This window comes from Amblyomma mixtum, chromosome 5, assembly GCF_055824585.1.
Source record: "Amblyomma mixtum isolate Tamu chromosome 5, ASM5582458v1, whole genome shotgun sequence".
Taxonomy (NCBI): domain Eukaryota; kingdom Metazoa; phylum Arthropoda; class Arachnida; order Ixodida; family Ixodidae; genus Amblyomma; species Amblyomma mixtum.
The window spans coordinates 65728928-65748938 of NC_143016.1; the positions used below are offsets into that span (position 1 = coordinate 65728928).

The 20011-nt window shown below is 48.5% G+C and overlaps 1 protein-coding gene across 1 annotated transcript in view; it reads right to left on the reverse strand.

Moving 5' to 3' along the window:
* LOC149342485 (roundabout homolog 3-like) overlaps nt 1-20011 on the reverse strand; it is a 307670-nt gene that overhangs the window by 46398 nt on the left and 241261 nt on the right. Inside the window, exon 4 of the mRNA XM_089544885.1 lies at nt 8953-9159. Coding sequence (XP_089401011.1) covers nt 8953-9159 — 207 coding nt within the window. The remainder of the gene's footprint in view (nt 1-8952; nt 9160-20011) is intronic.

Sequence of the window (20011 nt, forward strand, 5' to 3'; positions counted from 1 at the left end):
TCTCAAGCCCTAAACCTTGATATTCGAAGATGTTAATCGATAATTACATGATTAAGTTTGATCTCGGCTGTGAAGCACTTCGTGGTGGAGTTGCGCAATTTTTTTTCCATAGCCTGAGCTGTGTGAAGTGAAAGACCATTCGGCACACGACCAATTTTCCATTCCACCTCGAGCCAACATATGTTGATACGGACCTGAATAGAGCCTACCTGCGAACATGTGCTCATTAGTTAGAACGCCGTGCAACCGCATAGACTCCGAGCTTGGTTTCGTGACAGCAATAGATACACTCATCACATGCATTGCCTGCACACGTGCCAATTATGGCATAAAACATTTATAGTAGAAAAGATGAAACGAGTTCCACTGATCACTCCCCTTGGTCTTAAGTATCGTTTTTAAATAAAATACAGTGAAGCCACTAAAAGGTATCATAGAACTGTAAAAATTGCCCCTCTCAAATTTTCATCTTTCTGTCGCTGCCTTTTAGTCACGAATGCACAAGTGTTCACGGATGCGTGTATAGCTGGCACGCAGCAACATCACCCTTTAGCGAAGCAACGAAGGAAAACAGAGAACTTCCTTTTCTTCACCACACCATCCCCCCAACCAAAAAAATATAAAGATAAGAAAACAAACACTTCAGTCTTTCATCATAGACACCAAAAATTTAATAATCCGCGAAAAAATAAACGATCCACGCGTCCGCCTGTACCGAAAGTACATGTATTCACAACCAAACTCAACCAGCCCACATTTCTATATTTCCTTTTTTTTTCGTTGCCTACTTTCTACCTGTTACGTCTTTATTTTTGTATGTGTGTGTGTGTGTGTGTGTGTGTGTGTGTGTACGCATCTGGGCATGTACGCTTCAGCGTTCAGAAAGCCTTCGTAGTCACTCAAGCTAAATCTTCGCTTCCGCATACGCACTTTCAAATATGCAAGCCTACCCGCAAGAGATCTCAGACTGGGGGGGGGGGGGGGGGGGGGGGAACTCAAAGAAACATTATTTTTCGACATTTTCTCGTTACTTTCGCCATCTCCCCGTCTTCTGCCTCATTATTTAAACGCAGAAGCGCGGAAGCGCTGGCTGCAGCGGCAGCAGCAAAAGATCGGCTGCGGCGGCTCCGCCGATCGATCGCCCATCAGGGATCGGTCGGCGTGGTTGAACGTTGATAGGACTGAGCGGGCCTCGCGCGGCGTACGCGGCGAACGTTTACTTATTTAAAGGCTAATATTTAGCAAGAAACAAAAAGGAATATGGAAATTCAAAGACGCACTCAAAGAAAGAAAAACAGCCTGATCAAATGCGCCGCAAGCAGTGGAACAGTAAGAAGAAGGAAGCGTTTGGAGATAAACTACAGATCTTTCAAAGAATCGCCGCTACGCAAGCGAGCCTGGCTGGCTGGGAGGGTTAATGGTTTTCATTTCCGCTCGCTCTTGTGGGGCGCGCTCTGTTGTTCCGCCGCTGATAGGCGGAAGCAAGAGCGGACGCACACACTGTTTTGCTTTTCCGAGCATGTAATACTTCCGTTATTAAAAATACAATGGGCGGAAGAAAAAGAGAGGGAGATAGACTGATGAGTGAGCGAGATGAGCGGCGCCAAAAGCAAGAACGAGCGGGAGACGCTGGCTTGAAATAATAAGGCCGGCGACCAACGGGGATGCCGCTGGGAACATTGGGTGAGGGGACAAGCAGGCTTTGAGTGAGGAAGAAGGGGAGGAAGGGATTTGGAGAAGGAGGAATTTAGATAACGGACTTTCGGCCCCTCTTCCCTCTTCTCTCTCTCTCGCTCTCTTCTATACGGTGGCAGCAAAACTTTTGGGCTCCAGTGAAAATGATTGATGACTTGAAACTGACCCCCGCCCCCTCTCTTCTCACTAACCCCTCTTCCACCCACCACAACTGTTCCCCTGCTTCCATCTTTTTAACCAGGGGTGTTTATTTCTTGGTTCCTTTCTCACTGTGACACTCGTTGTCTTGTGGTGTCGTTCTTGGGCTGCGTGTCGCGTAGTTGGCGGGTCTTGAGGCGTGACAAACAAGAACGGACTTCACAGCCCGGCGCACATTGTTGTCGGAGTGGCCAGTCTAGAGATAAAAAAAGCTGGCGGGTACTGCAAGGTCGCGTCAGAGGCCCAACTTCTTCTTTTGCGGCGTTGGGTCGGCGCGTGGGAAAGATCAATACACGGGGGTTAGGAAAACCGCTACATGTCCACACCATGACTCTCAATTATTGCCTCTTTCTTGGCGGTTCAGCCAACTTAATGGAAAAGATAATCTGCGGAGTGCACTAAACCACATGGAGTGCAGTGTATTTTGGATAGTGCACTTTATAGATTGCATCAAGTTTATAAAACTTTGTTGTTTCTGGCGGCACATGCAAAAAACGCTACGACCGCTTCAGGAGTCTCAGAAACACGCAAGGTGGTCCAGCTATTACAAATGTCCCATAGTAAATACAAATAGAGTCTGCCAGGTGGGATTAAAACTCCCTCTTACCACTCTTAGCCACTTTAAAAGAACTAACTTACCATTAACTGTAATGCATTGAGACTTATCCCTGATCGCTGCTGGTTCGGAGGGTCGTGAGGCTTGAGGTGTGTGATCAACACAAATGGTACTCAAGCAGTCCAAACACAGAGTATACGCTTCCGAAGCGTAGACGCTGTAAATGGTGGTGCGTATTCCGTTCACTGTCGTCAGGAACAAAGATAAGAGAAGTTCCTCTTCCCAAGCCACTGACAACTTGCAACTTCGATGTGCGAGTTCCAAAGAGGGTTTTTAAGTAAACAAACCTCTGCTAATGCTTTGTTCAAATTTTATGCCTAAAGCAACTGTTTCTTCACATAGAGTGCTGTGCCCCTTATATCAGAAATGTCCTGGAGAAGTATAAGCATTGAAGCGTGAGAGTTGTTAATAATATTAAATTTGTATTCATATGCTCTTCCATAAGTTTCACTCCTATCGGCTCCTCCAACTCTTTCTGCACTTTTCTTGCCCAGAAAGGCACCAGTGCCTCCAAGCGTTGGAAATGAACATCTGCTGATTTCAACTGGAGCGGCGCTAATAGCGTAAGAAGTCTATAATAGAACATGCAAAGCATTTTAATATGTTCATAGTAATTGCTTTGACGTCGAGTTTTATGGCTGATAAACAACGGCACCCTTGTTTTCGTTGTACCATGTCGGGTTCAGAAACACTCGTGTCCCCCTGGGAGCCAATAAGAGAGTTGTCTAGAATGTCATGAAACGGGTAACATCGAGAATTTGCCCTCTATGATCACGTGATATTGGTGACGTATATCACGTGGCCCCTGAAATGAACGCTTTCATTGGATGAAAGTCGTGGTTAGGCACAGAGCTTCCGGTTGGAAAACTGGCGCCGTTCCACTTCACCCACCAAGGGCATGCCAGAAAAATTAGGTTTGGTGTTGGCTACGGTTGAGACGTAAACGTGCACTCAGTTATAGCAATACAGTTTCACTCGGAGGAAATCTCGAAGGAATGCTTTGAAGATTTTTCATACGAGCCTAATACCGAACATTCACTCATGCCAAACTTATTAATTAGGTAAAAAAACGCTCAATTAAAATAATTAATTCTACACATAATGGATAGCATCGCGGCTGCGATGGCCAGGTATAGCCACTGTATCGTGGCACAGCCGTAATTCTACAGCAGTATTCAACTTTTTAGTACTATACTAGCCAAGCCAAATCAGAAACCTCATCTTCCCGGCATGCCTTAGCTCGATGAAACGCTCCTTAAGAAACTCGCCCTGACGGTGTCGAAATTTTCTGCGCTAAGTAAATTTGAGAAACTCCTTGGCGGTTTGTTACAATTATTGGTATCCCTTTTTGACACCAGAGAAAAGCGAAAAAAAAGTTACTAATTAAGACCAGCGCATTAATTCGGCGATACCCGAACAAACAACGCAGTTAACAAACTTCTCTACAAGGAAACCAAAGCTAGAAATGAAAAAAAGATAGCACCAAACGCATAGGCAGCAAATTAACGCCGACGACACGTGCAGCTGCCCTCCGTGACCAGGGTGAAAATGCCGCGTCGGCGACTGCGACGTAAATGGCGAGTCTCAGATTACTCGCCGCAACGGCCTCGACGAGCAATCAAGCCAACGCGCGCTCGCGGAAGCTTTTCACGTCACATTGCACGCATTATACGGCCGGTCGATATGGCACCGCGAACTGGACGAAGAGCGCTTACCTCCTCACGAAACAAAGCAAGGCGTGAGTGCGTCGATAGCATCAAAGGTACAACGAAGGTCGGAGCACCCCTCACCCTCACCCCCCACTCCTTCCTGCTCTACAAAGCCCGCACGACACGAGTCTGGGATCACGACAAGTGGGAGAACAGTGGGCCAATTAGCCGCGATTCAGCGGGCGCGATAAGGGAGTGAGAGAAAGAGAGAAGAAAAATAAACAAGAAAGAAAAGAGCTCCAGATCTCGTCGTCGATTGTGGCCAAGCGGCGCAATATCCTGCTGCCCAGATTAATCCCTTTCGAGCACTTGCAGGCGCACGCCAGAGAGCAGTTGGCAGTGGTGCGCGACGCCGAAAGCGGCCCGGAGATTGCGCGCATAAATTAACTACGCCTATCGTATGCTGCGCACCTTTCTCTCTCTTCGCGTACTTTTCAGTCAGGCTGGTGGAGTGCGTCTGAAAGCTCGGCATGACGTAGATAAACCCGTCGAACTCGAAGGGACACAGAAGGGCCGGAAGACTACCAAAATAATGCCGGGTGGTAAATAATAGTAATAAAGGAAAACTAGAACTGGGCTCGTTTATAAATGGCCTCTGTTGAGTCGAAACGGGTACTGCGCGCAGATGAGGGCACGGCATGATCGAACAGAGCTGTAGGATTAGTTTGTCTCAGTTACAGCGCTTCTTGAAAGCCTAGCTCGGATATACGCGGGCTGGTGTACAGTTTAATGCGTCCTTTCAGGCCAAATGCAAATAACCGGCAGCGCCTGCTGCAAGTAGTTTACGCTCGTATTAGGGACAGAAGAATTTCGTCGCTATTAGAAGTGGAATTTGTTGTTTTGAACAAGTGTAAGGACACACAGTGGTCCTTACAGCAGAGTGGGAGCAGTTTAGGAACATCCCGAGAAGCGTGTTAAAACTACTTTTCGGCACTGAATTACCTTGCTCTGAGAGCGAAAGAGAGAAAGAAGAAGTTTATCTGTAGTTTATCGATTCATTATGCTATTAGTAAAACGAGCTTCTGGGCAAGTTGGTTACCTTGCTTCCACATCACTGCAGCGTAAAAAAAAAAAGACGACCACAAAGGAAGAAAACACATACAACACGGAGCAGCGTTTGTCCCTGTCGTATGTGTTTTCTTCCTTTGTGGTCGTCTTTTTTTTTTTACGCTGCAGTGATGTGGAAGCATTATGCTATTTATTCCTTTACTGCAGTTCTGCATACCTGTTTCTGCATAAAGGAGAAGGCGAGAAATACTGACAGTAGTATGTGCAGTGAAATTGTCTGTTTTCAGCAACTACCAGCCTGAAAGTAGCAGTTGCCATTTCCCGAGTCCCGGGGAATTTAATAACCGACAATGATAATAAAAAACACCAAATTCGATTACAAGCAACATGACCAGCTTGAAGAGACCCAGTAAACACTTATTTGACAACCGTACATAATTCAAATGTAACAGAGGAAAAAGTAACTGCAAAAGACAATTCAATTGAAGGAAATGGAAAGGCGATGTAAGATGTAATGTATATTCTAGAGACACGCGATATCTGAGGTCTCGCACACTGTTAGAACTTTCGGCAAGTAACCAACGAAAGAGGCCTTAAAACGGAAACATTCGGTTATGATTTTACCCGAAAAAGCCACGGCTGAATATGTAAGCGACGCATTATGGTAAGGTGTATGCTATGGTATATGGGGTTTAAGGTTCTGAGCGACACAGTGGATATGAGGCATGTCGCAGTGGAGGGCTTCGGATTGATTTCGACGCCCTGGGCAGCGTTTCCCCTTCGTCGAAACGTGGCCGCCGCGGCGGTGATTGAACCTGTTTCTTCGAGCACAGCAGCCGAGCGCACCATCCACTCAGTCACCGGCAGATAAATATATTTTTATTTCAAATCTCTGGAGTACAGAGGGAGAAAGAACCACCGCGGTGGCTTAGTGGCTGTGGCATTCGCCGGTTGCGGAGCCAAAAGATGTGGGTTGGAATCACGACCGCGGTGACCGCATATTGATGGAGGCAAAATGCAACACTGCCTGCGTTCTTTTCGGTGTCAGTGTACATTAAAGACCCGCATTTGGTCAAAATTACTTCGGGGTTCTCCACTACAGTTTTTCTTATATGCTAGTCTATGGGCAGCTTTGAGACCTTGCACCGCACATATCATGTCATACCATTTAGAAAAAGAAACCCAGGATGAGGTTAAAGCAATAATAATACAGTTGAACTATCGATACAAACATTAAGAGTACCTGTTTTACTCTTGCATGACTAAAGGAAACCGCATATATCTGATGTTTCAGGCAAATGACTACATAAGGATACAGTAGGCTACGGGAGGCTATGTAAGGCTACGTAAGGATTGAGCATTTTTTTAGTTGTCTCAAAACAGTGCATCACTGAAAAAAACAAACAAAATTTCTTGGCTATTTGGGTAGACAGAGTCTGAGAGTCATGATGTCTTATATAACTGGGATTCGGTGCTGTCCTTTGTTGAATGTAGTGAAGAATACGGTTACGGTTTTCAAAAAAAAGAAAAAGCAGGCCATCAACCTGGCTCTGTTTGTGAAGTGTGGTTAAAGTCCAAAGGGGAGAAAGTGCGACAAAAGCGAGATATGAACAGCGCTGATACGGATGCCTCTTTCCATGACCAGCTCAGCACTATTATATCTTGTTAAAGTGCCTTCAATGTCTCATTTTGAAATCATGAATCGCATTCTGTTTCCCTTCACGTTCTGGCTTTTGTGAAAACTCCCCGCGGTCGCTTGCTCACTTCAGCCGAGGGTACACGAGGCTTAGGAATAAATGCGCCATTCGCGCTAAATTTGCTATATATTATGCAAGCAATACTCGTTGAATACACGTCTGTCGGACAACCGGCATACGCTTGAGCGCAGCCCGCTATAATCAGATGTTCGCTATAATGAGATCTGACCGCAACGCCAAACCTTCAGCTCGAGAGGAGATTATACCGCTGCCTTTGTTTGAAAATGCGGAGTTTTCCGGTTGTGACCCCCCGCGAAATGGTCGCCCCGCCGGAATCAAGCGCTCCTCCCTCATGCAGATTAGGTTAAAGAGATTAGGTTAAATTATGTATGCTATGGAAAGAATATTATGGAGCCAGCCGTCCAACGTATAGTCCATTGACCTGTGCAAGAATGGGAAATAAATGAAGGAATTAAACTTCAGAGATTTGACCTAGCCATGCACGTCTGAAGAGGACGCTCAACTACGGCTTAGCGAAGTTCTCTCTTTTTTCTTTTTTCCTGATATATAAAATTTTTTGTCCTCTTTGTATTTTAAGTTTGCGCCTTCAATGTTCTGTGAGCGAAACGGCTCAGGGATTTAGCTGCGCGCTTTTTTTTTTCCTTGCCTCGTGAATGTCTCCTCTTAACGTCCTCGTGTGGACTGCATTTCGCATTCTTGTTCCCCCCCCCATAATTTACGGCATGGTGAGTCGCCATTACTTTGTATCGCCACTTCTTTCTTCGTCTAAAGTAGCTTTCTTATTCTGTTTCGGGTTGCTCCACTTCTCGTATGTAAAGCTGAACGTCAAACGGCGCTTGGATTTGACCTCTAACTGGAGGCTCGCCGGAGGTGTGGCTGTGACGTCATATCACGTGACTTGCCGCAGCTGTTACCGGTCGTTCCGCCCCTCCGACCGCTCGTTCTCGCCAGTTGTGTCACTCACCATGTGATACGCTGTTGCCGAATAAAGCCAGCGCTCGTCACCTAGACACCGGAGACACATGAAGCCAGAACCGGTCACCGGCACGAGTTCTTCGACTGAGCATTCGAGGTGCCGGGCTGCTTTTAGCGATCTCTACGACAGAGTCACGAAGCCGCGTTGGCTAGAGGTAAGTCGCGAAAGCGGGATCGTCGAGTTGACGAAACCGATGAAGAACGGGAGGTGTGTCTGGAGAAGCAGCGGCACAGGCAACAAGAGTATCTCAAGCGGGAAAGGGCAGCGGATGCTGCCCATACGTCTCCGCGTCGACAGCGACCACTGGTTCAGTTGCCTTTCGGTTCGGTGCGAAGCCACATCTAATCGAATCGGGAACAAGTGGAAAAATTTTCAGCTTGTCAACTGCGCCTTAATGCACGCTGAGAAAACATGCTGAGAAAACATTGCCAGGAATTCGGTACAGCGCCCAGTCAGTGCCGCTAAGCCTATAGCGCTTCAAAGAGAGCCATTCCGTCGTTACTTTTCCTTCCTTCGGGGACGATGCCAACGCTCTATTTTTGAATGTTCAAAGCCATGCGCCTTGTGTTGGCAGTTAAGGGAACTATAGAAGCGCTTATCCCGAAAACGCGGTATTCGACGCGTGCTTCATTCTGAATCGATTCAAAATCTTTATTTTTAATCCAAATAGCTAATGGCATTTGTAATGATTAGCACGTTCAGGAGCGTTTGTGCAATGTGACGCCATGTTAAAGGGGTCAGGTCATGTGTTAGTAGTTGGTCACTATGCATAAATGGATCATCTTCAAAAGACCCGTAAAATGTGTACATAGAATACATAACAATCTATGTCCGCAAGCTATTAATACTGCAGCATCAGGCATATGCGACACCGCAGCAAGATCCACAGCAACGACAGCAGCTTTGCTGCAGCGGTTGCTGCTACGAACACGCTACGGCCGTGTTGATAGCCCACGTGACCAGCTGTAGTATAGTGTGTGCTTTAGGTCATTGCCTCTGAATCGGCGCGCGTGCAATAGGCGGCCCACTCACGGTACAGGTCCAGGGAGACGGCGCTGGTGACCACGTAGGTGCCGTTGTGGTTGGAGGCCCTGCACACCAGCGAGGCGTTGAGGTCGTGCCGGTGCAGCTGGGGCAGCTCGAGCGTGGAACGGGTCACGCCGTGCGACGAGCTGTCCACCGTGTGGTGGAGCTGCTCGGTGGCGTTACGCCACCACGTCACCGTCGGCTCGGGAACGCCTGAGCGAGGGAGAAAAAAAAGGAACGACGTTTGTTTAACCACAACCTCCGTGTCCGGTGTCTAGTGTTATGCCAGTCCTCCCCCCACGCCCCACCCCCCAGCACGCGAGCGCCGCGCAGCACGCGCCAACTTTCGACGTGACGACCTCGCTTTCGCATACAGTGGTACACAGAACAGTTCTAACGCGCACCCGAGCACGCATGTCCAAGAGCACCTCACCATCATCCGACTAACCTCTCCACTTCTCACCACAACCCCCCTATTTCCCTCGACCATTTAGCCCCTGACGGTTCTCGGAATAGAATTAAAATGCAAAAAAAAAGGGAAGTAAAGAAAGACTGCACCAATCCTCAGAGTGTCGTCACTGATAGCACTCGTTATTCTCTGTCCAGATGACCGTGTTACGGCGCAGACGACAATTAGTAGGCGGTAAAACAATCTCCTCTGTGGCACAAGATAGGGACCACAGTCTTCCGCTTCTATTTTTAGTGAGACACCACTAGCGGCGCCGTCCGACTGAGTGCGAGTTACTTGCACGATTGAAACCTGCTGAACGGCTTTCGGTGTCTCTCACTCTATATGCCCGTTTGCGGTTTTGAACGAAATAATTGTGTCGTTCAATCTGTACACTCGTAAGCTATATCCTTTTGTTTTGTGCGCAAATAGAATTGAACTGGTACCTGTGATCGTCTTGAAGTAGCCTGCATCATTAATTTTCTCTCCTCCTCCCCTGTTTTCTTTTTCTTCTTTCTCATATCAGGCTACGAAGAGCGGATGAACACCGTCTTACTGTGCATGCGGATAAATATCGAATGTAAAGCTCGGATCCCCTTCAGAAAGCCAGCATCACTGATCTCTCCCCCTCCCCTTTCTCTCACTCCTCTTTGAATATCAAGCTACGAACAAAAAACGTTTAATGTGTAAACAGCACGCTACACCACTGCCCGCTCCCCCCCCCCCCCCCCCTCCCGAAAGAAAAAGAAATAAAATGATCATTGTACTTGAATTGGGAGCCTGGACCTGCCTGAGTAATGCCTGGCTATTAGAAAACAAGTTACGAAGTCATGAGAGCAGCTAGCGTGAGGCAAACAGAGCACGCAAGATGTCGCTTCAGCTTCATCGTTTACAGACTCTTCCCCCATGGTCATACTGTCAGCTCACAGACAATCGCCCCTCTGCTTCGACGCCGATATCAGCCGCCCATCTTCCTTCAGGGTGCATAATATACACCGATGCATCACACGCAGCAGTGCAGGGAGTTACTGCAGTTTACAGTCCCTCACATCCTCATCTCAACTCCCGCGCTACATATAGCTCGGATACTTGCTCCCCCCTGGCCTTGGAGCTTCAGGCGATACACAATGCCATTGCATCCCTTCCACTCGTACCTACTTTCAATATTGTACACATTTACACCGACTCCCTTGCCGCCCTTAAACAGCTTAAGGCTGTCCGGCGCACATTCCAAGTTACACAATCCATTCACCAACTTTGCACAAAATACCCCTGTCCTGTGCGTATACACTGGATTCGCGGGCATGCCCAGGATCCGCATAATATTCATGTGGATGCAATGACACACCTTGACACATCCGATATCCCGCCACCTTCCCCTCTTCCCTCAGATCCGTTCCTGTCCCATGTTTCCGAGAAACAGTCTTTGCGTCAGCGAACACGCGCTCTAATTCCTCCGTGTTCGTACCCTCTCCCCCGGAGTCTCACTCGGGAGGAGGAGGTATCTGTGCGCCGGATTCGGGCAGGAGCGGCTCTGACTCCTTGTGTGCGTCATCGGTGGCGTGACAAACGTTACGAAGTGACAGACAAGTGTCCCCATTGTGGTGCTGCGCCCGACCTGTGTGATGAAAAACACTTGCTGTGGACTTGCCCGGCTACAGCTTCCGTGAGGCGACGTTTATTAAGAAAGGTTGGCCTGCGATGGGACGTTGCAGACGACTATACCAAGTGGACTCTAGATAATCGCTATATCACGAACTTGTGCCGCTTTTTAAGCGAGGTTTGTTTGCACTCCTTTTTATAACTTTATCTCCTTTTTCATTATGCCTGATGGCAAACAGCTCGAAAAAAAAAAAAAACATATGCTATAATTTAGATGCATGTGTAGACACTCCCCTCGTAAAGTAGAATTGAACTAACGCGCAAATTTCAGTGATGAGTGACAGGGGTTAAACTTACAAGAAGACTTTTCGCGTGAAAAGTTAATTAGCTATCTTCATTAAAATTACCAGTAACATGCCTGTAATGACGAGAGTACTGATACTTCGAAATCTTCTCAAGACCAAGGTGGAAAGGAATTGTCTACAGCTAATCGGATTCCTGCAAGAGAGATTATAGGATATATCAAAGGGGATCTGTAGTTGATCATGCATCTGTACTGAGGAAAAGCTGTACGCGTGTTTAGCGCTGCAAAGGTGATCAATGAAGAGATCCTTCTTTCGACAAACGCGATACGTCACTCGACGAGCACTCTTGAAGCACTTGACTACAACCCATAATTCTTAGTATTTTACGACGAAAGATAAATACCAATAATGTGCAGTGACGTGAAAACGTGCTTTATTTGTGCGCAAGAAAGGAGCATTTTATTCACGCACGTGTGACCCCTATGCTCTACTGCACTTACAGCTATCTTATGATAAGTGGTTTATGATAAAGGAAAACATCAGGCAATACTCGCAATGAAGGTCTTGCGTAATCAGCTTTGAGTGCCTTGCGCTACAAATACCTTATGTCCCATTTTGGTGCCTTCTTTACCTGCTTTGCCAAAAAGATGGACCGAAACTAACCTGGCCGATCCAGAAACGGCTCTTTTTCGTAGTCGCTGAGCACCGTTGTTATCAGACTGTCTTCAGTATCTAGCAGGAAAAACGCAAAAATAAAAAAGAACAGCGGCTAGTAAGAATCGTTCGATCGCATCGTCTGGGCATTGATTTTCGAACTTCCTTCCTCATATGTAATCCATCTGTCCTTATTTATCAGCTGCGACTAGTATATCTGCAGAAATGGCTGGTATTAAAGAAGGAAACGAGTGAAAAACTTGTAAAGGAGTAGAAGGCGGGAAGCGTAAAAGGAAGAGAGAAACCGGCTGACGCAGCAACCCACTCATCAACGTGTCCTCCGCGAAGGACTTTGGTCCGCACAACAAAGGAGGCTTGCTTACGGGGCGGACGCACAAAAGGGGGGGGGGACCCTGAGACAAAACAATCAGCCTCGATCGGCTGCCAGCAGTCGTCGTCGTCGTCGCCTTTTGTGCCAGCCGGCCGATATATGTACTATACGGTGGGCAGCGTGAAAGAGACGCGCACAAAAGGAGAATGGACCCGTCTCTCTCTCTCACTTCTCTTCCTCTCCTTCCCGCTGGTACCCCTCGCCTGAACACCGCTTATTTCACGTCTCAGCCAGAACCGAGGCACGCGACTTCACGTCCAAGACCCGTTCTAGGGTAGATAGAAGAACGGGGGGGAGAAAGGGTTGCGTGATGGGGTGGGCGGTAGATGAAGGGGCAACGGCGCGCAACCTGTCTTCGGACCACGACCAGCAAGCACCCAACGAGACCCGACTGCCCAAAGAGACGTGTACGCGCCAAAGATGCCTGGAAGGCACACCGGGGAGACGACACGTCTCACGGTGGCGCCACAGGAGGTGAGAAGGCGGGCTGGCTGACTGTACCCGAGGCGTGATCATCATTCGAAACGTCAAGCCCGCCGCGCAACGTTAGCCAGGCCCAGGCATGTCAGGCAGCCAGCCAGCCCGGCCACCCTTTCCTCTCCCTTCTTTTCTCTGGCGCGACGAAATACTTATCGAGGGTAAATAAGCCATCTTTTAGTATTAAAGGCCTAATCCTGCTGACGCCGAGCTTGATGGATGGCAATAGGCTCGCGGCGACGCTGACGCAGGGGTCCTCGCCGGCGTCGTCGCCTTCGTTGGCAGTGACGGCGCGCTGCGTAGGCACGCCAGGCGCCACCGACGGCGCCATCGCGGAGGAGACCAGGGGAGAAAAAGAATAAATAGGGACGGAGGCAGAGGGGGGTGGGAAGGAATCCAGGGCGTTCTCCATTCTCGCGCCTCCACGAGCGGAACGGGGCGGCGCGGGAGAGTGCAGGGGGTGCTGCCGCGGATAATTGGTATTAACGAGAGTTCCTGCCGCGCCGGAGACAAGGGAGCGCGACGTACAGCGCAGCATACAGCGCTGCCAACGGGGAAGAAAAGAAGCTTGGCGCAGCGCTTCCCGGCCGGCTCTGTTTATGGCCGCGGCGGTGCGCGGGCTGTCAAATAGACGGCGGGTCTCCCGCGTCGGAACTTGACGCCCGCGGAATATGCTCCGCAAGGGGAAAAAAAAGAGGAACAAGGGAGGTCTGCTAAACGAAGCGGTGCACCGCAATATTGCGGCCGTTTAAGTGAGGATCGCCGACAACCACCTCCCAGTCCTGCCTGGAAGGCGGCAGAGGCGGTGGACTTTTGCGGAAGACGTTGTTTGTTTTGCTCTGTGCCGTGTATATTTTTCCCGAAGCGGCAGCCCATGTGTCTCCGGGCCGCTATAGACCCGTCGCGTTAATTGTATGGCGCTCTTTGTGCTGTGCCCGGAACGCGAGCCGCTCGTTCCCTGCCCAGCTGTTGCCGCGGTGCTGGCGTAGAATGAAACGTCAGTTTGGAAACTGCGCGTAAGCCCGGCTGCTTTGTAAGGGACGCAGTGCGTGCGGAGTGATTAACTCGTCTCGAGCGCCTGACCTGAAACTTACTCCCTGAAGAGAAGGAAGATGGCAGCAAAGAAAAAAATGAGGGCAATAGAGGGAAGAGGCGTCCATGATAAACGATGCATTTTGCTAAGCGATGGAGTGAACTGTGCGCGTGCACAAATTCGCGACTGAAGTTTGTGAGTAAAAGAAATACGCAGAATGATTGCATCAAAGATGGCAGGTTGACGTCAATTTGGCTTTTTAAAATTTGATTTGCATTGGACAGGCCCCGCTGGGGTATCGCTTAAGCATTCATACAAACAGGATATCTTTGAGGAAACGACTTTTCACACCTGAAGCCTTACATCATGTAATGACGCCCACCAGGTGAGTTACAAGCGCAACTCGCATTCTTCTTTGGTCTTCCAATAAAGGTTACGGTGGAGACTTATGGTCTTCAATGCTGTGAATGCGAAAGCATCCTTTGACCTAAAGGTCTTAACCAAAAGGCCTTTTGTCTAAGGGCTTTTACTACAAAGGCCTTTACGCGGAAGGCATTTAGATTGAATGCCTCTATCATTTGGCCTTTACACTAAAGGCCTTTGACCCAAAGGCCTTTACCCTGAAGACATTTACCTTGAAGGCAGCTGACCTGATGGCATTTGCTCGGGAGGCTTTTATTCTAAAGGCCTTCACAATAAGGTATTTACTCTTTTAGGTAAATGCCTTACGACTAAAGACATTTCTTCTAAAGGCCTCTGACACAAATGACTTCGACGTAAAGACCTTCACCTTAAAGGCCGTTCACCAACATGGGCTTTACCATGAAGGCCTTGAACCTAAATGCTTTTACCATTAATGATCCTCATCAGTATTTACTAACGTCCCTTATCATTCCAAAATTGTCGCTATCACTAACTATCCCTATTACTGATGCTACTGTCTCGTTTAATGTCTTCTTCATTGTCTATGATTCCCTATTACCATCTTATCGCCTACTGCTGACAACATGCGACACCATGATGACGTCATGAGGTTTTGGTACGACTTTTCTTGGTAAACGCCGCCGAGTTTCATTGCTGATGAGCCATACAATGCTGCCTATGCACAAAAAAAAGGTGCCGGGCTAAACGCAACTGCTCATATACCCTGTGGAACGAGTGTAGAAGTGAACTGAACCGAGGAAGAGGAGCTTTTGGATGGATATGAACTACTCAATGAACAGGGCAGAACCAAAAGAAGAAAAATACACAACATTTATTTAATTTAACGCACCTAGTTTACAATAATCATTGGTGGAAGGAGAGTCGTGCGCCCGGACGCAAGTGAGACAAAGCGCGATAGCTGTTGCCCTTAATAATTGCTGTTCTTTCGTTGTTAGGGATAGCATAGCTATTCCGGCGAACCAGATAACTTCCCGTGCAAATCTATCATGGAGGCTGTTACGTGCGTGCCTTGATTTTCGCGAATTTCGATTGGCTCAGTGGCTTTGGCATTCGACTACTGATCTCAAGGCCGCGGGTTCGATTCCGGTCACGGCGGCCATATTTCAATGGAGGCGAAATGCAAACAAGCCCGTGTGCTGTGCGATGACAGCGCACGTTAATGAACCCCAGCGCATGAATGTGTCGTTTCAGGGTGCTCAATCACACAATTCTCAATTCGATATTAATGTCTTGATGCCCAGATACGGCTTTATGAACCTCACGATGACTCTCTTTGTGCCTTCATTTGCTGCACTTGCTCGTTTGTTCCCAACCTGAAAGAATTTATGAGAAAGCTAAGGCGCAGTAACTGTTTCCTTCTTGGCGGACACCTGAGTGCCGCCGTGAGAGAAGAGACTGAAGAAGGGATGAAAGAAGGGAGTGGTGAAAAGTCACCGTAAAGACCGCCTATTATTTTCGACATCTAACGTTCCTATGACGTGCGCTAACTTCACACAGCACACGGTTCTCTTTGTATTCCGTCTACACCAAAATGCGGCAGCCATGGCCGGGATTCTACCAAATGATTTTTAACTTTTTGTTTAGGACACATAAGGCATACGATCGTTTGCCGTTGCAGCCATTGTGTCTCGTTTTCTTTTTCGTTTGTTTCTCGTGCACACGAGACGAGCGTGTCTGCCTTCGTGTGGAGGCAAGGACGGGGCATCATCTGGAACCGGCAGCAAAAGCAGCAAGCGGCGCCGGACGCACGCTTGTTACCCGAGGAGCCCTCCAGACGGCGCGCGCAGTGTAGGAGGCCAGCAGTAAGAATAATTATGCAAATTGCTCTAAATTGCGCGACGCATTTAGACGATGCAGAGGCGAAGGCATGCGAGCAGCGCTCGAGCGCGCGCACGCGAAATGATATGCAAAGCTCGAACCATTAACTCTGTCTTGTTCTGGCCGTCGCGCTGCGTCGCTCTGCGACGTCCTTTCCTTCTCTCTCTTGTTACTCTTCCTCTTGCGCCTCCTCCTCTCCACCGGAGCCTCATTTGGGGCGCTCGCTCGCGGGGCGGAATGGCAAACACTTGGCCGGGGCCTAAAGAGATGGCCGCATCGGCGATCAATTTTAACTTTACAGCCCCGGATGGCTCGGGCAGTGCGCGTCTGTCAAGAAACACGGACTCGGGCTAACTTGGCGTGATCGGCAGTTTACCGAGATGGGAAACTGGTGCGGAGAGAGGGCTACTGAACGGAAGGCGATCTCCATTCGTCCCCATCAGAGACGATCGTTTGTCGTGATACCACGTCCGCATTTTAGTTTTACTGAGTGCGACGGATTCCGTTAGTAGGAAGTTCCCGTATAGACTAGGATCTCACATCTGTCTGCTGTGCTGTGCGCGGGTATTGGTGAGCGTGTCTTGAGTTCTTCGGCTGTCTGAAGTACCTCCGAGGATTCTTGATTCTTGTCATCAGAAAAACGAAAACAAAAACAAAGAGACGTGAAGTTATGAGGCCGCGGTATAGTACAACGGACTGAGGCGAAACAAGAAAGGCACCCGCGTGCTGCGTGATGTTAGCGCACGTTAAACAAGCCTAGGTGGTTGAAAATTAATCCTGAGCGCTCCACTAGGTGTCCCTCATAGTCCATGGGTCGCCTCTGGAGGTTAAACCCAGCAATTTACAATTTTATATGCAAATTTTAGAAGCTGGATCAGCAGTACTCCCTCCTTGCGCTGTGTTTCCCTGGACCAGGGCTAAGGCAGGAGTGTAATTGCATGACTGTACCACTAGCTTGTAGCTAGGGACAGAGTCGCTATCTTTGGGGGTTCTTGGATTTTTAGCACCATTGCTAGAGGAGATATTAGTGCCAACTAATCTCTTCGCAGACCAAAGAAATTTGCGACAATGCTTTCACCTTGGCTGTCTGCTTCACCAACCGTATACTCTCAGAAAGAGTGAGAACTGCCATATCTTTCAATTAAAGGTGATTTTTTTTCCCGAATAATGCTGTAGGTGACGAGGGTGAGAATATTTAAAGCAGATATTGTCAACATAATTTTTTACTTCCTGCTTCAGTTCTACTCCATTTACTATTGGTAAATTTTAGATGCAAAGAAAATCGGATTAAGCCAACATAATGCCCGTGGTTATTCTTGTACCCGGTTTCATTATACGTTAAAAAAATCTGAGGTAAGAACTCTTGCTTGAACTTTAAGGCAACAAAATAGACTTATATATCTGTTGTATACGTCACTGGAAGGCACATGGAGAGGACCGTCGGGAGAGAATTAGAAATAAACAATGTAAATCTGTGTCACCCGGAAGCAAATACTACTCTGCCTATTCCTAGATGTTTCTCAGAAAAATAACAAAGACGAAATAGTTATTCCATTTATTTTGCGTGTGCCCTCTATGCGTGTACATGTTTGCTTTTTCTTCGCATAGGAGCATTGCTTTGCAAGAATACCGAGTGCGCGACATACCGCGGCGCGCGTTTGCTCAGCGCGAACCAGGGGAGCATACAATTCACTTTCGCGCAGAAACCGAAGCCGCTGACACTCTTTGTGCGGACCAAAGCAGGGAATGAAGAGGACGAGTCAGCGACGCAGCAGTGACGAGTCAAAGGAAAACAGCGAAAAGCCACAGCGTTGCGAATGCACGGGCGGGGGCGTTGATAAGGGCGCGAGTGCAACCACGTGGGCGTGAGCGGGGCAGAGGGTTTTTGGGGATGCGGATGTAGACGGGAGCAGGGATGGAAGGTGAGAGAGAGGGAATGGGAAGGGATACGGCCGCTGTGGAGACGATGTGCTGAAGCGAATCTGTTCGACGCAGACCTATACGCCGTCTCCTCTCCCACTGGAGGCACGTCACACATGACACGCAGAAAAGAAAAGAACTCAAGACAAAAGAAGAAAGAAAGAAAAGAAGAAGGAGAAAAGATAGAAGCGGGGTGAAAACGGTGTAACTGAGGCAGGGACAGGAAACCGTGCCGGAAGTGATGTATCACGCGTCACGAAAAAAGCCGGGCATTAATCTGGCGGCCAAAGGCTTTCCCCTTGGGCATGATTGAGAGGCTGCTAAGAGGACGCCATGTTAGCGCCCGGGCCGCGTGAGAAGCGCGCTTTCGCTGCTGCAGCGGTGGCTAGCGCGGCCCTGCTGCTGTGGCTCGGCTCTGACTCTTCTCGACTTTCCCGCCGTGTAGTGTGTACAGTACATACGTGCAGTTGCAGGCTCAGCGAACTAACTGGCCAGCGTTCCGGACGTTTATCGCACTCCATATTTCCTGAGAGTCTCTCTCTGGTCTTGAGTCGCTGCAGATAACTTTGTTTCGTGGGTGTTCCTTCGCACCTCCTTATCGATATTTTTTACGCGATATTTTTCTGGTTACATTGCTTTCAACCTGTTGTGCTGTCATAGGCGTGAATTTTGGCGCATGAGGAAATGCTGCGCTGTGTGTGTGTGTGTGTGCGTGCGCGCGCGTGTGCGTATGTGTGTGTGTGCGTGTGTGTGTGAGTGAGTGCGTGTGTGAGTGTGTGTGTGTGCGCGCGTGTGTATTTGTGTGTATGTGAGAGAGAGAGAGTGAGTGAGTGAGCGAGTGAGAGAGTGAGTGAGAGCGAGAGCGACCCCTGCTTTGAGTGTGTGTCCGATGCGGTAATAGGCAGGTGCGGAGCTTTGCGACGGCCGAGACGAATTTTGGCTCGAGCATTGTGTTAAACCCTCCCAATATAATAAGTATCACCAAGAAAAACAATGCCATCGTCACCGTTGGAATCATCATCAGCACTATTCTGACTACCGTCATCATCATCTTCTTCATCGTCGTCCTCTTCATCATCACAAGAATTATCAGCACCACTGAAGTTCAATGCAGTGTACGAATACTTGTCGAAAGTCGATCCCTACTTACTGTGATGCTACACTTGCAACCACTATTCGAGAAAACTTCCTAACGATAGTGCAATCCACATACACCCGTTCGACGCTTAAGCCATGCGGTAAACGCAAAAGGAAGACAGAAAAAGGATATGGACTTGGAAAATGCATTAACTATGCGTGGACATATCGGCTTAACTGTTTCCGTAATAGATATAGGTAAATTTACTCATCACTGAACACCATTCACGTCTTCTACGGACATGCGTGGCGCGCGTCGTTGCTTGTTCTTGTGCTCCTTCGAATACCGGGCGTCTCATTATGCCAGCGACCCACATTCATATCCTGACAGCAAGCGGAAGCGTCAAAGTGCGAGCTTTCTCGCTGTCACACCTTGCGACGCTTTTGCCCTGACGGACACGTCTGCAGCACGGGTGACAGATGTGAGGCGATGAATTTGCTTCGCAGAATTTGACAGCTGTCGTTCCCGTGAGGATCCCTGTCTTGTCGCGAGAAAAAAAAAACGGATTCGTACATAAAAAGACCGGCATCTGTCACTAGCGCTGCAATGTTTCCATATACAGCGACCGCATCTCGTTTATTTTGATTCGCTGTCGCCGACCCGGCTGGAACGCTGCCAGATGCTTTTCTGCTGGGTCAGCGAGCAACGAGCCGTTCGCTTGCTCGCAAAACGGCCGCAGTTATGACGTAGCGGCTTTGTCAGGGGTAGAAAACATGAGTTAGTTTCGGTTTGGACTACTTCAGCGCACCTGCCTGGTGAATGGAGGAGAAGCCATGTTTAAAACCGAATAATTCTTGCACATGGATCATCTGGGTTTAATTTTTAACTCGCATAA